Source organism: Sinocyclocheilus rhinocerous, unplaced genomic scaffold (assembly GCF_001515625.1).
Source record: "Sinocyclocheilus rhinocerous isolate Xijiao unplaced genomic scaffold, SAMN03320098_v1.1 scaffold591, whole genome shotgun sequence".
Lineage (NCBI taxonomy): Eukaryota > Metazoa > Chordata > Actinopteri > Cypriniformes > Cyprinidae > Sinocyclocheilus > Sinocyclocheilus rhinocerous.
In genome coordinates, this window is record NW_015641476.1 from 3,279,163 (window position 1) to 3,298,996 (window position 19,834).

The window sequence follows — 19,834 nt, forward strand, 5'->3', positions numbered from 1 at the left end:
GATTGTCTACTTAATGTCATACGTAAGCAATGTTGTTGCTAGAATCATCTGGGGTTTTTTGTGTGTAGCAAACATGGCATAAATTCCAAAGTGATTCTGAATGTTATAGTGTGAATGTGGAAGGGGTTCAGTTGAAAAGGTACACAACTGAAACAGGCCAAGTGTGCCATTGAAGTATTTCAAGTGAAATTAATTGATCAAATAGTGCATTTTAGTGTAAAACCCCTTTTCATGAACTATGATATGTTTAGGCTGGCATAAGATGTTCAGTATGCATATTCTTTATATGCCACTTTTGTAGATAAAGTAACAAACAGTAACGGTGGTCTATGTATTGATCTTTGGCCATTCAGGAATAGATAGTGATGACCTCACGACCTCCACCTCTTACAAGCAGCACTCTCTCTAGACCCTCAGTTAACACCTCAAGAAATTCCATATCTGAAATCGGAGTTAAAGAAACATGAGAAGTAGCAATACATTTATACCATAAATAACAGGGATTTTTGCCCAAACAAGGCATATTTTCATGTTGGATTTATCTATATCTTACCAAAAATGAAGCAAACCAGCAAAAGAAAGCTTTAATACAGTACTTAAAGGGGTCATATGATGCGATTTCAATTTTTCCTTTCTCTTTGGAGTGTTACAAACTCTTGGTGCATAAAGAAGATCTGTAAAGTTGCAAAGACTAAAGTCTCAAATCCAAAGAGATATTCTTTATAAAAGTTAAGAGTCAGCCACGCCTACCTAAAACGGCTCGTTCTAACACACCCCCACATACCTACGTCACGATCTGCGCATAAACACATTTCATTACACCAAATACACCAAATAATGTTCTTTTTAGCAGCATCATATGACCCCTTTAAAGTATATCATTCTTTGGGAAGGATACAGTTTTCATCTCCCTCTGGGTTGCGTGGAGGTCCTGGCATGTTCAGCAGCACAAGTCTGGCATCATGAGATCTATTAACAATAACCTCATTCAGCTTCACTGCCGTGTGCATCCGCCGAACATTAGATTGGTCACTGTAACAAACACACAGACTTTTGATTTAAACTAAGGTGGATAAATATGTTTGGCAAATGTGTGGAATTTAAAAATAAATAAATAAAACAAACTAGGACCTTTCAGGATTATAGGTAATACCACACTGAAAGTACACAAGCATGCACACCCACATAGTTTGCTTATGTAAACACAACAAGGAACAAATATCCTCTTTATGCTAACCATAAAAATCAAATAGGTCTATTATAGAAACATAAAAAGTAAAACCTACTACTTTGTGCCAAATACAGTGTTGATAGAGTGCAGTGGTGGCATTCCAGCTCTTGTTCCTGCTTGCCTACTCACGGTTTAATGCTAATTAGTTCTCTGAAGTTTTCTGGTGCGTTGCTTCGGTTTCGTCTTTCTGCTTCTATTTTTTCACTAGTCCAGGTCATCTGGTTTTTCTCTGGTAATACTTCAATGGTTTCCTCTTCTTCATCTGAGTATAGACTGCCCATTCTTATCAGCGAGTGTCTGTCCTTCACTAGCTGGGCCTACAGTAAAGAGTAATGAGACCACACTTAAGAGAGCTGCTACTGCAGTCAACAGGACATTAAATGTGTCGCTAGCATGGAGCATCAAGTATGACAGCACTCATTTTGTGACATGAAATGCTGTATTTCATTACAAAATGTACACTTTGATGCATTTTGTAAAGAGAAAGACAAAAGCCAATTGCATGTTTCTACCATACAGTAATGCATCACAGTTAGTGTACAAAAATCTAAACCACAAAATGCATTTTGTATTCATTTTGTGAATATTAACCCACAAAATGGGTTGTTTTGCATTTTTTTCTACAAATTATTCATTTCGTAAATGTAATATGTATTTTGTACACAAAATGAGCGGCCTGAATGACAAAATACTCGCATATTAACTTCACAAATAACAGTGTCAACGATCATGTCAAACACTGACATGTACTGTATATGTCACTTATATGCACTATATAACATTATTCTGGTTAAAAAAGATCTATAGATTATCTATAGATAATAGAAAATAAAAATAAAAGCCTGCACACAATATCCTTTGAGAAAAGAAAAAAATCTTCAAAAATACTTATTCAGGGACCATACAAATTGAGCAAAAGTGCTCAGTACAAAGACAAAATGTTTGCGATATCACACCATCATCAGTGTCATAGTAGAATAGAATAGAATAGAATAGATAGAATATAGTATATACAGAATACAGTCATAGTTGGCACTGTCCCCATTTTTTATGCTTTTTTACTTTATGATATTTAGTTCACAAAATGTACTTTGTGACATGCTGTCAAAACAAATTATATCATTTGAAAAAAAAAAGTGCTTGTGCTAATTTTCTTGCACAATATTAGTTTGTGGTTTAGAATTTTTTGCATGAAATAATACAATGACTACATTTCAGTAGACACAATTATATGAAAATACTTTTAGTATAGAAAAATATTTTGTGTAACATTTAAGTAAATACTTCAAAATAACTTTGGCAAGGGTGTTGTCACAATTTGCCTGCTGGAGGAGCGAGGAGACGAGGAGTTAACACAAAACGAGAGTCTTTAATCATCCAGGAGGGAAACACAGGGCTAACAGGAACAATGGAGTAGCACAACATGACGTAAGACACCGAACACAAAACAAGGGGCAGACCACACCATAAATACAAAACTCAACGAGAATAATTGGGGAAACACAGCTGAACGGAATGACTAATTAGACAGGGGAGAAACTAGGTAACTGGGAACACATGGGGAGGAAAACAAACACACAGACAGTCCAAGGGCGTGACAGGTTGTCATTTCATAATATATTTATGTATATTCTTCTGTATAACTGGTAAAAAAACAGTGAACATGGAGTCGAGGAGTTAACACAAAACGAGAGTCTTTAATCATCCAGGAGGGAAACACAGGGCTAACAGGAACAATGGAGTAGCACAACATGACGTAAGACACCGAACACAAATCAAGGGGCAGACCACACCATAAATACAAAACTCAACGAGAATAATTGGGGAAACACAGCTGAACGGAATGACTAATTAGACAGGGGAGAAACTAGGTAACTGGGAACACATGGGGAGGAAAACAAACACACAGACAGTCCAAGGGCGTGACAGGTTGTCATTTCATAATATATTTATGTATATTCTTCTGTATAACTGGTAAAAAAACAGTGAACATCCTGTAGCTACAGTGTTAGTACAAAAGAGACATAAGTGAATGTCGCAGTACCTCTCTGTCTCTCTCTGCACTGGACAGCCTCATTTGTTTTAGCATCTGCGACCTCTGTTCCATCATCAGTGTCCGCTCATACGTATATGCTGAGATATCGCTGTCATGCTGCAAATAACAACATTCGACATCATGAAATTATAATGGCATAAATACATTATGTGATAGGGTGGGATGTGAAGTATTAATAGCAAAGCTAAAGTGTTCTGTATACCATCTCAACCACTTCCACCTCTGCTTCTAATCTGAGCTGGTACAGGAAGGTTGCCAGATCCTTCTTCATCTGAATGCTGTTATCGTCCATTTGAGCCACAGTGAAGATACGCATCTTACATTTACGCCAGACCTGAAGTGCAAGAAACCAAAAAATATATGTTTTATTAAAAAATATTTTGATTGTCAGAACAAATATTGCCAGAAAGCATCTAAAACATAAATTACACAATAAATCTATTAATTTAGATCATTCTAATTGATTCCCATGAAGTCTTTTTCTAACATTTAAATTACGTGTATTTTAAAAAGTATCAATGATTAATTGTTCACCTTATGTTGTTTGAGAAGGAAAGGCAGCAGCATGAGCATTCCACCATCATGGACAATCCACCACACATCAATATATCCATCAGAAAAGCGCTCATGATTGCTGGGATAGAATGATACATTTTTTGGGACCATCAGAGCAAGGTGGGCAGCTGTAGTGCACCGGACTGTATCTACAATTGAGAGAATATGAAAGAGGAGTAGATTTACGTCAACCTTTCTAAGTACTGTGCTTCAGTGCAGACAATTACAAGTGCACATAATTCAAATAAACCTTTCCCAAACTCTTGTTCTTACTAATAAAGCTTTTCCAAGCCCGTGGGTCTTCACTCTGTCTCCAGCCATATGGCCAACCCATAACGACTGTGTTATGTTTCATGCCTCCCAGACCACAGGACTGGATGAGGTGCGCGATCCCCTCTCGCACTTTGGAGGCGACCACCACTTGACAGAAGCCCTTCACCCGCTCAATCTCCATCATGCTCTTTATTGCCTGGTGGAGGGTATGGAAACTTAGTGAAATCTCTCAGCACACTCCAGAGAGGCTGATAGAGCTGCAAAGACAGTAGACCTAATTTCGTGGCAACTACAAATATTGAATATGGCTGCAGATTCATAAAGTATAAAGTAACCATCATTGTATTTGCATCTGTAATTTAGGATCACAGTTACAGTCGTGGTGATGCTAAAAGTGTGTGAAGATCAGGAAACTTCCTCACCTGTTCTGACGCTTGTGTTTCCCCATAGCATTCCAGGAAGTTGCCCTGTATCACTGATCCTACAATGGTTAGACCTTTTCCTGCCTTCAGCTGTGAGGCAAAGGTAAGCATTCTGGGATACTTCACATGCAGGTCCTCATCCAACTTCAGAAGAACCAGCAGTTGTGGCCTATTAGCAATTTCATTTTAATGTTATTGTAGTGTAATTATTATTTATAAAAAATATATATATTAAAATATAAAATATGTGTGTATATATCTAATATAACTGCTTTTCAATATTGTATGCCTACATACACTACTGTTTATAAGAAATTATTACTTTTATTCAGCACAGGCGCATTAAATTGACTAAAGTGACTGTGATGTATAATGTATTAATGTTTCAAATAAAGGCTGACCTTTTGAACTTTATATTCATCAAAGCATCATGGTTTTCACTATAATATTAAGCAGCACAACTTTTCTCAACATTGATAATAATAGGAACAAAGATTTCCTGGTCACCAAATAAGCATATTAGAATGATTTCGTTCTACCATGTGACAAAGACTGGAAGACTGGAATAACGGCTGCTGAAAATTCAGCTTGCCATGACAGGATTTAAAATATATATATATTCAATAGGAAAACAGTTATTTTAGTAATCATATTTGACAATATTACTGTTTTTACTGTAATTATCAAATAAATGTTATGTTCAGTCTGGGTGAGTATAAGATACTTCTTTCATAAACATTAGGAAATCTTACCAACGCAACTTTTGAACACTGCAATACTAATGTGTTACTGACAGTACAAACACTGTTTGAAGTACGCCTACAGGAGTATGTTATTCAAACAATATATCCTGGCTTCTTAAACATTATTTAACTAAATTAAGTGAAGGTGTTCCCAGGTCATTTTCAAATATGTGTTTTGGAAAAATATCAGCTGATAATATTTTAAAGTTAGCATTTATCTACACTTTTTATCTAACATCTTTTTATATATTATCTTCAGTGGTTTGGTTTATATCATGTATTCTATGTACAGCAGTCATTTATTGGGGAAAACACACTGTCTGTGACAAACTAACCTCCAGTTTTTGGTGTGGGGTGGTCCAGCCTCCAGGCGAAGAAGAGCGTAACGGGCGGCACTAAGAGACAACCCGCGGATCCCGTCCCCCCATTCCTTCTCTGCTCTAAAAGCGAGAAAAATATACAAGCCAAAGATTTGTGAACTAAAGATGGAGAATTCAAGTGACTCTTCAAGTGCTTCAAAGGGATTTACTGTATGTTAGTTTAATGGATGTAATTGGAAATCACCTACCCCTGATACTCAATGTATTTGTAGATCATACCAGCAATACCCATCGCTACTATGGCATAGTACCAAGAGGAGATGAACATAAGGGCTAAACACATACTCATGCCCAGAAAAGACAGAGCCCTGAGAGGGAGAGAACAGAGAGCATTTCATAAAAAAATACCCATTATTTTACTCTACACTATTGTTACAATAGCTGGAATTGTTTTATTGGAAGTCATTTTTACATATCTGCAAGAAGTGAATAGTGGATTTCAATTGCTGAATACCAGTGAGATCACATTTGACCTGAATTCAAATGTGACTAAGAGAAGTTCTCTGGATTTGCACAAATAAGATACGAATGAATACAAACAAAATTTAAATGCACACTTACCAGTGGTAGTATCTGAACCGAGGTCTCCAGTTTGGCGTTCTTAAAAGTGTTTGTACTGCACATGCCAAATTTACAAAAAGATAACACATCAGGAAAAACCTGTAAAGTGAACAAACAGATATACACATTAGAATAAGTGTCATGTAATACATGCAATGGCATTTCAGGTGAAAAACCATTTTGACATCAAATTAAACATGAATAAGCATCTTTATTTTTGGCTGGTGAAAAGAATAATTAAAAATGTAAATGTATTAACATGATATTCAATATAAAATGACATCTTATTATAGAATTTTGATCATTTATTTTGTGTGATAGTGATGTATCTGTGTGTATATTTGTGCTTTGTCCTCACATGGAGAGAATAGGAGCAACCATATCCAGTGATGCAATGAGGATGCCGAGCTCTGCTATGAGTCCCGTCAGCAGCAGGGCCCACGTGGGCTCTCCATTAGCTTTACCATGTCCAAAAACCTGTGCATGTGCAAACACATTGACACACAGGGACAGAAAGCAGCAGTCAGCTGTTAGCATCACATATTTGCATTTTAGGAAAAACATTTTACATATGACATGCAAATGCTTTCTTTTATGGCTTTTGTGGTTTGGCATTCCAGAAAAGGAAGTAAATATAATCCAGGAAGTCCATTTTCATGTTACTGAAATTCTTTTTAACTTCATCAGTCATGTTTTAAGGCTTAAAACACAGTAGTTATACAATACATTATGAACCACAGATAAAAGCTCAACATGCTTCATGTTCAAATTGGTATTGTAATGAAGAAAAGCACCAGGGTGAAAAAAGATGTGGAGTGTTTATTTGGTATATTTTTTTGCGATCATATATCAGGAGATCTCTTACTCTAAGAAAAAGAATGATGTTATCTTTAGCAATGGCTTGCAGGAGACGAGGAGCTCCTGTCAGGGACTGAAGTCCTGCACCCACTGTGGAGAAGAAGGAGCCAATCACAATGACCCAGGGAGAGGGCCAGGACAGTGTGCCAACCACCAAGTTTTTACTGACAGCATCTCCAAATCTAAAAGGTATACGCAAGAACACATGAGGCACAACATGCTTGTTTCCATCTAAAAATGTTGCATTTGTAATCTCTACATTACTTACTTATCTCTCAGCACCACACCCTCAATACAGGCCCCAAACAGAACCACAGAGCTGAAGTCTATCAACTGAGTCAAGGTATTCTATGGAACTTTGAATGCTAAATAAAACTGCTCTTGGAAAAAAAGTTTGTATAACACAAAAATACAAATGAGTCCTAAAATAACATACTGTCGATAAGAGTAATAGTTAAAATCTTGTTTTAAACATAATATCAGTACTACCAACAGCAAAAAGGATACAGACAAGAGAGGTAGTTGTAATAGCCAGGATAGTCCCTATCGGTATAGACTTCTGTGCATCTCTCAGATCTCCAGATCTGTTTGATCCTGCCATTATGCCTGTCCCAGAGATGCAGAGAGACAAAAATACTGAATTTCAAGTCATTTTCCTTCAAGTAATACTTAGATGTGTAAAAAAGATAAAGTGTACATTCAGCTGACAAGACATTATCTCGCTTATTACACACGTCATTCTCACAACTCACAAAACTGTTTTAGGGAGCTTTTTGTCTACTTTTTTTTTTGACGTTTTAGCTGAACAATTGGTATGTTGTTAAACAACAGTACAGTCTATTGAATGCACTGTACTTCTATCCTTCACAGCCTCGTTTACATTCCCATCAAAAATGAAATATGGCGCTACCCCAACCAGAGCATGTGAGCGGAGTGGTAATATTTCCTTAAGAGCGCAGAGCGCCTTTCTGAAGATTCCGCTCCGCTCGCTCAATACGCTCAGCGCCGCTCGCTCAACCCAGAATGCCGTTTGGTGATTTTAACAGATTGGCAAGATATTGGCACTTGCAGTTGAAGGAGCAATTGAAAAGAGCTACTTTCTGCTTCCCACAGTGATGCTTGCATGGCTTGTGCTTACTTTCTTTAATTTTTTCTTTCTTTCAAAGGGGGTCATATGCACTAATATTAATCAGGTAACCAAATGTTTGAATTTTACACACCTAATATTACACCTGGATTCTACGACTGACCTATCAGAATAAAGTATTACAGGGAGCTGTGTCATAAACAATTATATTTCTTAACCAAACAGGACAGATGAATTTTACCTGTGGCAGAAGGAAAAAAGATTCCCACCAAGAGGGTAAAGGATGTGGCGATGTCAGCAGACACATAGAAGCCAAAGGTCTCCATGGAGCCATGGACATCAACAGAGGGCAGACTTCCCTTTTCGAGAATCTGCCCTTTCTCCATGTAATCCCCCCACAAGTTTTCTGTAACATACACACATGCACAAAGCAGTCCTAATGAAATAAAATGTGCAAAGCCACAAATATTACATGTTAAATAGCAAGTGCCCAGAAAAAGAGAGCCTTTAAATATATCTTGTAATTTTCTAATCTGTAATCTTTTCTTTCTTTTTTGACCTAGATGCCATGCTGTGGTCCAGATCAATGTCTCCCTACCTTTAATGATCCCACTGGCCAGCCCAGGAATGCCCTGGATCTCTGTTATATTGTTGTGGAGGAAGTACTCGTCACAATGAGCACTGCTGGAATTCTCAGAGCTGCAGAAGTTCTTCCACAGCTGGCTGGGAATTGTGTCATTACCGACAACTACTGTCTTCCCACAGACATCAAACAAATCACGAACCAATGTGCGGTTTCCTAACATGCAGATCCTACACAATTTAAATGAGAAAGAATAAAAACTACAAGTTCTTATATGCTTATTTGTACCAATTATATTTTCATTCTGCATCACAAGAAAACTGTGTAAGTAGTTCATCTAAGTTCATTTTCGATCCAAATATTAAGAAAAATTAAGCTATAAATAGACTTTATTCTTTCAATATAGGCCTATTATGTATATTATTTCCAAAACAAATAACAGGCACAGACTTTTGGCACATTAATCCGCATATAACATTTTGTGTATTGTTTTGACCAGTGGTTCCCAACCCTGGTCCTGGAGGCACCCCAACACTGCATGTTTTGCATGTCTCCTTAATCAAACACACCTGATTCAGATCATCAGCTCATTAGGAGAGACTCCAAGAGCTGAAACTGCTGTGTCAGAGAAAGGAGACATGCAAAATGTGCAGTGTTGGGGTGCCTCCAGGACCAGGGTTGGGAACCACTGGTTTTGACTATCAACTGATACTTACGGAAACTCAGGAGGGAGGAAGATGGATTTGACAGCTCCGGCATAGATGGAAACAATGGAGATTATGACACAGGCCAGGAAAAGGGAGGCAAATTTGTTGACATATTTGACCCCCACAAAGACAACCACAGCCATAAGGCTCAAACATATTGTGCCGTACACCCGCATGTTATTCAGCATCGCACCACTCCCTGCATGAATATCTGCGGGATGGAATATGGCAGCCTGAGGAATCAGATATTTCTGTAGACAATAAGAGTTGATGAATGATTATTATCAGAACTGGATCATTTTGGAGTTTGGATCATTGTGTGTATGTTGTCATAATAATGAGACTGACCAGAAATATTTCAATTGCTCCCAGTATGTACATGGCAGCAGCGAAGGTTGTGCCCAAATAAAAACAGAGACCAACTGCACCACCAAACTCAGGGCCCAGAGACCGAGATATCATGAAATAGGCCCCACCAGCTGCCAAAAAAAAAAAACAGTAAATAAATAGATTTTTGTAGGAAAATAACGATAGCTATTATTAACCTTGTCATAATCATAATTAGATCAAAATTTAAAAACGTAATCTAAAATCTTCAATACTGATATTTCTTTCTAATGTACAATATTAGCTGTAGGAAGATAATTATTAACAGGTTTCCTGGTAATGTACTGTTTTTTATAAAATGTTATAATACAAAGGTACAAACATTTAAAATTACCTGGAACTACACCATTTGTGGCTATGGCACTCATCGAGATTGCTGTTAACATTGTCTGTTAAAAATGAATAAATAGACAAATAGAAAAAAAAAATCATACATTTAAACATTTTAACTATATTTTATGTTACACATCATTTTGTGCTTTCCACATATCAAACTCATTATGTGCACTATTGGCAGAGTTACAGAGCTCACACACTGCCTGCCTTACTAATCAATAACAGCAACATATGAGGGTTAGCCAGTAATAGTAGCAACTTAATCTAATAAATAAATAGATTGATGTAATCTCAAATTAATTTAATACATGTTTTCCAGGCTAATGCATTATGAACATTTTTCTCCAGGAGACTAAATATAGCATGCAAGCTTGCTATTTAAGTTAATATAATGCTTGCATGCTTTCTTTGAAGCCGCTGCCACCGATCTGGACGAGCTCACAGAGACTGTAACATCATATATCAGTTTCTGTGAAGACATGTGCATTCCAACCAGGACTCAATACTTTTTTACATTTCAAATTTGCACATAGCATACCTGTACATACATAATTGTCTCTATTATATATTGTGTTTTTGCTATTTTGTACATTGTCTATTTTGTATATTTGTATATTATTCTTTTTATTATCTGTGTCCTGTCTTGTCACTGTCATTCTGTTGCACTGTGGAGCTTCTGTCACTAAAACAAATTCCTCGTATGTGTAAACATACCTGGCAATAAAGCTCATTATGATTCTATTTCAAAATGCTACTCATCAGACACGCTGTCTGAGAAAAGCACACAAATAATAAAGGACTGTACACAACCTGTGTGACTGCTGTCCGACAGAAGTTAGAGAATTCAGTCATGCACAACCAGACTTACGAGCACTTTTTATCTACAGAGCATCAGGCTAGTGAACAGTCATTAGTTTTTTTCTCATCTTAGCACTCTGCAAACTGCTGTTAAATTGTCAGTGTTAACCTTTATTTACTGGCTTACTATTTCCATTTCTCCATATTATTTGACATAGGCTACTGTCATATTTTACATTATTTCATACTCTGCGTGTCTTGTTTTGGACAATTCTCTATATTGTCAGTGTCAAACTGCTTAAAAACAATGCTAGATTGTTTGTTAACAGGAAAGACACACAAGGAAAAGCAAAAGTACGAGTGAGCCTGACAGTGTGTTTGACAGGGTGTGTCTGCAACAACTCACACAGGAACAGCACATGAGAACAATGAGGAAGGATTGGACGACACCTGCTGTTCCTACTATCCAGGTGAGACGTAGAAAGAGAATCACACCAAAGATGTTCTGCAGACATGGCAGGTACACTCCCATCAGTGTGCCCATATTCGGAGACTACAGAGAACAAAGTAGAAGAGGGAAAAGTCCTTCAGAACAACATTGTTGCAGATGTTTTGGTTACAGTGAAAATATAATGTTGCCTTTTTTATTATAGTGAAAATAACACTTTGTAACCTTGGGCACTTGTCTTCTGGATGCATCAGCACTTTCTGCCTCTTCATGTTCTTTGGCTCCCTGAGTAACATTTGTGTAACTGACCAGCCGACTGAGAAGAGACGAGACCTTCGGCCGGATATCCAGCTCTTCCTATGGAAAGATACACGTCAGTAACAAACATACTAAAACATATAGCAGAATTCTACCCATAACATAACATGAAAAAAATTCTCATTTTTTAATGTTGAATTTGGGAACATTATTGAGATTTTAGATTATATATTTAGCGGGAAATATTACAAAGAGAAGGAAATGAAAATAAAAAATGGACCTCAAACAGGGCCAAGTTTTTGTCGTAGTAGTCATTCCTCTTAGATGCTGAGTCAGAAGTGCTGAGGAAAGGACTGTCTTCTTTATGATTGCCATGACCTGGAGGGAGGGTTGATATTGAAACTTTATTTACCGGATTTAACAGGCATATACATCATTGATATGTAGTGGGTGCATATTGTGTCCATTAGCTTTTTATTTGATTAATAATTATTTTTTTAATTTGAAGCCTTTACCAACAGATCAACTTCAATTTGATTTAATTGTCTTTTATTATCCTTTATTATTTTACCTATTATTATTATTTATAATTATTTTTATATTTATCATTATACTTATTATTCTATTATCCTTTTCCATATGTTGTATCATCACAGAAATATAACTTATTTAATCTAGATTGGTTTAATATTTACTGCCCATTTAACTGATGAGGGGAAAAGAAAGAAAGAAAGAAATACTTATCCAGCCATTTTTTTCTCAGAATAACTGTAAGCTTTGCCCACATTTATAATGTAATTTCCTGTCCTACGCCCACTAATTAAATGTGACCAATGTCCTATTCTTTACACTCTTACATTGTGTCATTGTGCAAGAACTGAATCAAATGAGATCATTTTACTTTTATTTTTGAAAAATATTATCCTCCTCAGATATGTAAATAAAAATGGAAACAAATTAAAAATAAATGTATCAGTATGTAGTGGTGGAGTGTGTTAAACAAACAAATACAGAAGCTGAATTTGTAGTCCTTTACAATTATTTCATTTAATAAAAAGTTTCACATAAACAAATAATGCCTTGCAGCTGTTCCCTTTAATCAGGTCACTGAATCTGAACACTTAATCCGTTCGATTGTTTTGTGCTCTCACAACAAATGTCAATACAAACACTGCTAAAGCAAGGCACACAAATACAGTGCTAGTCTTAATGACGCATACTGTGATAGATACCAATTTGTCAAGTTCATCATAATTATGCAGTTTGGTCTATATCTGTTTCCTACTTAAACATTTTTTGCACTAGAGTCTGACACCCACATTGATTATATTAGCCTGTCTATCCAATTGTTCAAATGTAGCGTTTTTTGTTTTTGCTCTATGGAGGGTAGAAGTCAGACATTAGAAATTGAAAAGACCAAATTGGAGGTGATAATTCAGAAAGAGATACTGGGATATATTCCCTCCCATATTAGTCTACATTACAGACTTCAATTTGCAATTAATCAGTTGCTCACAAATATATAATAAAAAAGGACAGCAACTGGTCTGATGTCAAGATTAAATTGAAATCTCTGCCCTTGCAGTTTGCTTGGTATAGGTCTCACTCACCTGCGTCCAGGGTTAATTTGCCATTATGGGTAGAGTTTGCATGAGCATTGTTGTGGATCAGCATGTTTGTCTATGTACAGCAAGGCAGGCAGCACTCTGAGCTGTGCTCATAGTCTATATCCAGGTCAATGTGAACTATTAACTGTTACTGAGAGAGCGATGGGGATCAGAGTTTACACACAAACACACACACGCACACCCATGCCAATGGTACATTTGCTAAAATGTGCATGCACACACTTTACATTTACACACACACTGACCCTCTGGTTCAAATAGCATCAACTGATAAATCAGAAACCCTGCTACACACTTACACAACAGATTTAACATGTGAGCAGAATCACACAAAGTATTTAGAGTGATGAACACACACAAAATCACAATAAAGGCCTTCCACAAAACTTTTAATCCAGAATGTTAACACATTTTAAACACTCGTTTAATAAAATGCCTGAAAATGCAGAAAATGGAATAGCCATTCTCCAGTGGAGTATTATACTTGAATATGTTCTTTATTATCTGAGCTGGTATTGAAAATCTGGGATCCAAATGAATCTGGGATACAGGGGCGTCGCTATACCCGGGGGAAAAGGGGGACAGAGTGCATAGGGCCCAGAGGTTGAGAGGGGTCCACAACAGGGGCCCCAGGGCAAAATCAGTGCAATGGCCCAGAATCCCTAGCAACGCCACTGCTAAAATGAATAATTAAATGAACTATTTATTTGGTCACTAATCAAATAAGTAAATTTGTGACACTGAACATGTTCACTGCTTGGATAAAAGACATGCCAAATACTATGAAATCCTGAATTTATTAAAATGTATTGATTAAATTGCATTAAAATTCCTTCAATCAATCAATATGGTGGTCTCAAATCAATACCATATCATTACTGTATAACACAACCTAGAAAAACAATGGTCAAATGCTGCCATCTAGCGTTATACGTGGACAAATATGTCTTGCCTTAATCTGTGAGATAAAATGTATTTCGTTTTTGAACGCTACAAAGATGTTAACAATTTGTATCCTGAGCAAGAAATGTTTGAAAGGAACTGATATGTATACCAGATATGTTTACTGGATTGTTTCCACACAAAGCCTAACAGAAATGATTTGACAGGCCCAATAAAGAATGTGTCTTGCTGTGTAACTGCAGGAGGGGGAAGCAGGAGCTTTAGGGTGGCAGGTCCGAACACGTTAACAGGGTTGTGCCAAAAGTTGCAGATCAAAGCCAAAACTACTAACCTCACGCATGTGTTGTTTAAAGTGAGCTGAGAGACTTCACATGCTCACAATAGCAACATTTATCCAATCTAGTGGACAAGAGCATTACTTGTTTACAGTGAAGATTGTATAATCATTCCTTTAGATGCTACACAGTCATTGGTTTTCAACAATCTTAAAAAAGTGACACACATAAGCTGTTATTGCACAGTACAAGGGAAGACTCAGGCACATTTGGTAACCAGCTGCAGAAAACAGCTCTGTTCAAACATCTGCAAATTGTCGCTCAGACAATAGCCCAAAGGTAGACCAGCTTTAGAGCAAATAGCGCATTTACCTCCAAAGTGGAATATACTGAAGAGACAAAAACACGTTGTGTTGGAAAATGCAAACCTGATTAACCTCACGAAGAAATAAACTAGCTGGCAAGGAAGTTATGTGTGAAATTGGCCGAACATCCCATTTATTAAACATTTAATGTCTTCATAATGAGTGAAAGTCATGCTGTTTAGCCTGATTTAGCCCTTTTTGGCAATGTAATGTGTTATGATGGTGTACTTGCTTACTTGACGTGATTGTAATAATAATATCCGCTGTGTAAGTACATTGTTAACAGCAGGTGTGTGTTCACTCATGTGTGCTTCTGTCTGTGATGATTTGTATTAGTGTTTTGAATTTTGAGACTAACCATTGTGCTCATTAACTTCATAACTGCATAACCCACTCTGTTTGTCCTGCATGACACATCACTCTACCGATCCTTTATTACAAGTCAACAGCTCCAGTAAGTATCTTAAGAACAGTCATGTTAACATTATTAATTTATGTATAGGATACTTGGGGAAATTAGTGACTTTTACATTGCATTAATGCTTACCGTTTATGCATGTTTAATTTTAGCCCCACCAATACCTTTTTAACAGTTTAAAGATGATGTAATTTACACACCCAAGCTTTTACCAGTGTTTTAGCCTTTACAAACAAAAGGGGTGGACTGCCACTTTTATGCCTTTTTCATGAGAAGAGACGTTTGTTACACAATAGCCCATCACTGGTAATAGACTTTGAGAATTAGTTGAGTACAGTTGAGTAAGTCTGTGGAATTGGACCCTGCTGGGAGAGCAGAATGAACGAAGGCTTTGATGTGCGTTAATAAGGGAGAAGAAGCTGTACTGATGAAGTTCCAATTTAAAACATTAGCAAAAGACAGATAGAATAAATACTCAAAAGCTCTATGAAAACAACACTGTGAAAAAAAGTGAATAATGCCAATAATGCACTGCATTATTTATGTATTTATTTATTTCAATATACTTTAAGATATCAACACAAGGACTACACAGAAGAGTCTAATTTGTGATTTTTCCCAGCATTAATAGTTAATATTAGGCTATTCCATTGTTTTTCCCTTTGCAGGTTTTGTTGAATGTGTTATCTTGTTTAGTAACCTGTTATCATGTGATGTCAGTATGAATTTGTTCCTCTATTTAAAATTTAGATGATTATTACCCTTGTTGTTTCATGTACCAACAGTGGAGGGGTGTGTGTGTGGTGTTGAGTGTTTTATGATGATTGACTGTTTTTTGTGGCTTGTGAGTGTTTATGTGATACAGTCAATATTTTCAGACAACAACCACTTTGCTCTCCACAATTTGTACATTTCTCTTTGTAAACATGAGATGAAGCAGATAATAGTGCACAAATCAGAACCATGTAAATAAAGGTAATCATTTCTGTGTAACTCTTTTTCAAGTTCATCCAGCTTACAACATCAAGAGTTACTATATCTAAACAGGTACACTACCGTTTGTACTGTCTTGTACACTCTCAAAAGTTTGGGGCTAGTAAGATATTTTAAATGTTTTTCAAAGAAATACTGTATGCTCAATATCATCAAAATTTGCTCACCATCATCAAAAATGTATTACAAATACAGTAAACACAGTAACATTGTGAAATAGTATTACAATGTAAAATAACAGATTTTTATTTTATATACCACATTTTAAAATGCAATTTATTCCTCTGATGGCAAAGCTGAATTTCCTTTTTTTTCTAGAATGATCCTTCAGAAATCATTCTAATATGCTGATTTGGTGCTCAAGAAATATTTCTTATTATCAATGTTGAAAAGAAAACACCGGTGCCGCTTAATACTGTATTTTTGTGGAAATTGATAAATTTTTTTCAGAATTCTTAAATGGATAGAAATTTCAAAAGAACTTCATTTATTGGAAATATAAATCTGTTGCGACATTATAAATGTCTTTGTCACCTTTGTAAGTACCGTGGAAGTAAGGCATGATGTGGTTCATGGGTTTTACTGAGAGCTGATGCTTTTCCATTACAGGCCTGTTTCAGCACAATGACCGCAGTGTGCAGTCCTGCTCTAAACATCGCTGAGCTGACACGCTAAAAAACAAAGTTAGCAGTGTGCACACCCTCCTTCTGCTCTGCCCCTCCTAAAGTTAAATGATCCACCAGTGCGACTGCCACATAAGACCACTCTTCTTCATCAACTTACATCCTTGCTTACACAGAGAAAATCACACAAACTCATTTGGTATAAAGAGATCTACAACCTCAATGCCCACCCACAATTTCCGCTACCACCTTTTCTGATGTCATGGTGTGCTGTGAGGACACACACTTAAATCTTCTGAAGACCCTCTATGAGGTCAATAGGTGAGGCTACTGCTGAATTTTATTCACAAATGCAAACATATTAAGGGCCAGCACAGGATTTATTCAAGTCAGACCTGCCCTGTCATGGACAAACACATCTTCTGCTAGGAAATTATAAACGAAGAAATAGGATTATGTAATCGTACATTGTACTTCTGCAGGTATTCCAGTCTGTCATTTCCATGCTCAAAGTAGAGAGAGAGAGAGAGAGAGAGAGTTTAAAGAGCCAGTAAAGACTCCCAAAAATGCATGGGAAATGCATGACGTGAATACCACTTTGCATGTATATAGTATATTTGCATTTTCTACTTTTCTGTGATTAAATGTCCTTTTTGAATCTGTCTTTCATTTGGATTATATACCACTAGATTTTTTTACTTAATGTTTGCTGTCCATTTGAGATGATGGGGTTCTTTGTTGTTGCAATGATTAATTCATGATTAGCTGTATAATTAATTATCATTTATGGAATGCTGTATGGCAAGAATCTGCATGTATGCATTATTATTATTATTTTTTTTTTATTACTGTAGTGAATCATTTAATGATTCAATTTGTTCATTAATTTTAACGTACAAGTTCAGCATCTGCTATGTATTGATTGATGCAAGATATTATTCTTTTTTTTTTTTTTACAAAGCCTAGAGACAAAAATGTGACAAGACTGGCTCTAGCAACACTCTCTTGACCTTACTAACAGTAAGCAATTAATATACAGTACATTAGCCTATATACTGTATTTGCAAGTGTTGTGCATGGTGTGCATATCCCATTTACAAAAGCCTTACTCCCAAATTTACACCCTTTTACTCCAACACACAAAGGGTAAAAAGACAGTTGTGTCTCCACAGACCTGGTGGTCTCTCCGTATGCCAATTACAGCTGCAGTAAACAGATGCTGATGTCTCTTATTCCTGCCTTTGTCTCTACTTACAATTAGTTTCTCTCTTTTAAAATGTGCTAGCGAAAAGGAACAAAATGGAGGAAAGAAATGCCAGTTATAGCCTCAGCTACTGTCTTGGCACAAAGAGAGAAGGCTCCATCTTTTGTGTACATGAATACTTGAGGCCTGTCCCATTATTACAGACCCCCGGTCCCGCCTCTGCTTTAGCTCTTGATTGTTTTCCTTTGACACCAATGTGGCGTCTGGCATGTCATCACTGTGCCAAGAGTCCCGGCTTGAGTTACTCTTAAATCCCTCCCCTTATATCATATATATATATATACGTCATTTTATGGAGATACAACTTTGCCAACATGATAAAGCTCCTTCAGATTTTCCCAAAAACTGGAATGTAAGTGGTCAGTGGGTTCTGTGACGTTAGTGACTGAACAATTGCCATGGTTACCTTATTGCTGATAGTTTGATGATGTTTGTCAAGAATACTAGGGTTAAATCAAACTTTTAAACCCAATAAACTTTCAAACTCAGCTCCTGAGGTAGTTAAACCCAAGTTTTATGACGAGAGGACTGGTTTTCACAGTGATAAATAAATATATAAATAAAAAAAACTTACCATCTGAGCTAACTGTGTCTCCATGTCCAGGGTATCCTCCCTGTCCTGTGTCTCTGTAATCCACCCAGTTTATTCCCTCTAGACTGTCATAGTTGGACGGAGAGTTATCCTGCACTGGTACCACAGTAAAATGGGGCATGTTTTCATCTGTTTAACGTTTATCTGTCTCTCCGTTTTTCTTCTTTTGGCAGATAGCACGTTCCCAGCTGAACTCTCCCTGAAATCTCCAACACATTCCTGTAGTCTTCCCTCACTTCCTCTCAAACCATTAGCATAGTCCCCACCTTCTTCCCCCGGCCCCTCCTCCTGTTCAGACAAATAGAGAGGCCCTGACACTTTGGCCTGTCTCACAGTTTCCCCTTGTTCTTTCAGCTGTGTCTAGCTCTCACTCATGTTTCCCAGCTTAAAACATGAATCACAATCTTGACGAGGAAAAGAACCATTATGTGTGATAAGTTGTTTCATTTTTCAGCTGTTAAAACCCAGATCTATTACAGTCTTTGTATAAATATTATATGCTAAAATTATTGTAACATTAATATGCTAAAATCTCTCTCAGAGTTTTCTGCTTTACAAGGAAAACCTTCTATGGATTTTGTCTGCATGTTAAAAGGAAATGGTAAATACCTTGGCAAGACATGAGTGTACACACAGCAGTCTGTTTCAACAGGTTAATAGGTAACAGCTCAGTCACACACATTCACAGAAGAGTAATAATTTTGAACTAGACCAAATATATATGGGTGCGCACCAAAATTTAGACATCATATTGTAGGCATTATCAGCATATCTGCTGATAACTAGTGTCTGTAACTTTGTGATTGTCTTTTCTTGCAAGATTTTTGTCTTTAAGTGAATCACAAGGGTGTTGGTGTCTGTCAGTTTAAACATTTCCTTTCAAGGAACTGCATGCAACAAGACCACAAAAGATGTGGGATCATTGTAGTAGTCTGTAATTAAGGTTTCCATTTTTGGTTGCCTAAAGCCAGGTCCTTCTGTCGTCCTGCCCAAAGCAAGCTAAATGCCTTTGCATTTTTAAGAGACTATAAAAAGTATTTGCAAGACTCTTTTGTGTTTACAGTCTTCAAACACTTATAATGTGTATTCT

General features: G+C 36.7%; 1 protein-coding gene across 2 annotated transcripts; it reads right to left on the reverse strand.

Annotated features, from left to right (window-relative positions):
• Positions 1-54: 54 nt before the first annotated feature.
• LOC107755124 (solute carrier family 12 member 4-like) lies at positions 55-18,997 on the reverse strand. Of its 2 annotated transcripts, none has more exons than XM_016571823.1 (24): positions 18,727-18,997; positions 11,964-12,061; positions 11,651-11,782; positions 11,384-11,530; positions 10,178-10,232; positions 9,805-9,935; positions 9,466-9,707; positions 8,765-8,979; positions 8,408-8,572; positions 7,587-7,685; positions 7,348-7,405; positions 7,087-7,261; positions 6,580-6,698; positions 6,222-6,320; positions 5,849-5,968; positions 5,616-5,720; positions 4,538-4,706; positions 4,116-4,311; positions 3,822-3,991; positions 3,490-3,621; positions 3,276-3,383; positions 1,361-1,548; positions 899-1,032; positions 55-441 (listed from the first exon to the last, which is right to left on the reverse strand). In XM_016571823.1, exons 1-24 carry the CDS (start codon positions 18,863-18,865, stop codon positions 350-352), a joined length of 3,288 nt encoding a protein of 1,095 aa, XP_016427309.1. In that variant the 5' UTR covers positions 18,866-18,997; the 3' UTR covers positions 55-349. The 2 variants fall into 2 exon arrangements, with proteins under 2 accessions (XP_016427309.1, XP_016427308.1); XM_016571822.1 differs by having other exon boundaries at positions 8,408-8,602.
• Between the last annotated feature and the right edge of the window lie 837 nt (positions 18,998-19,834).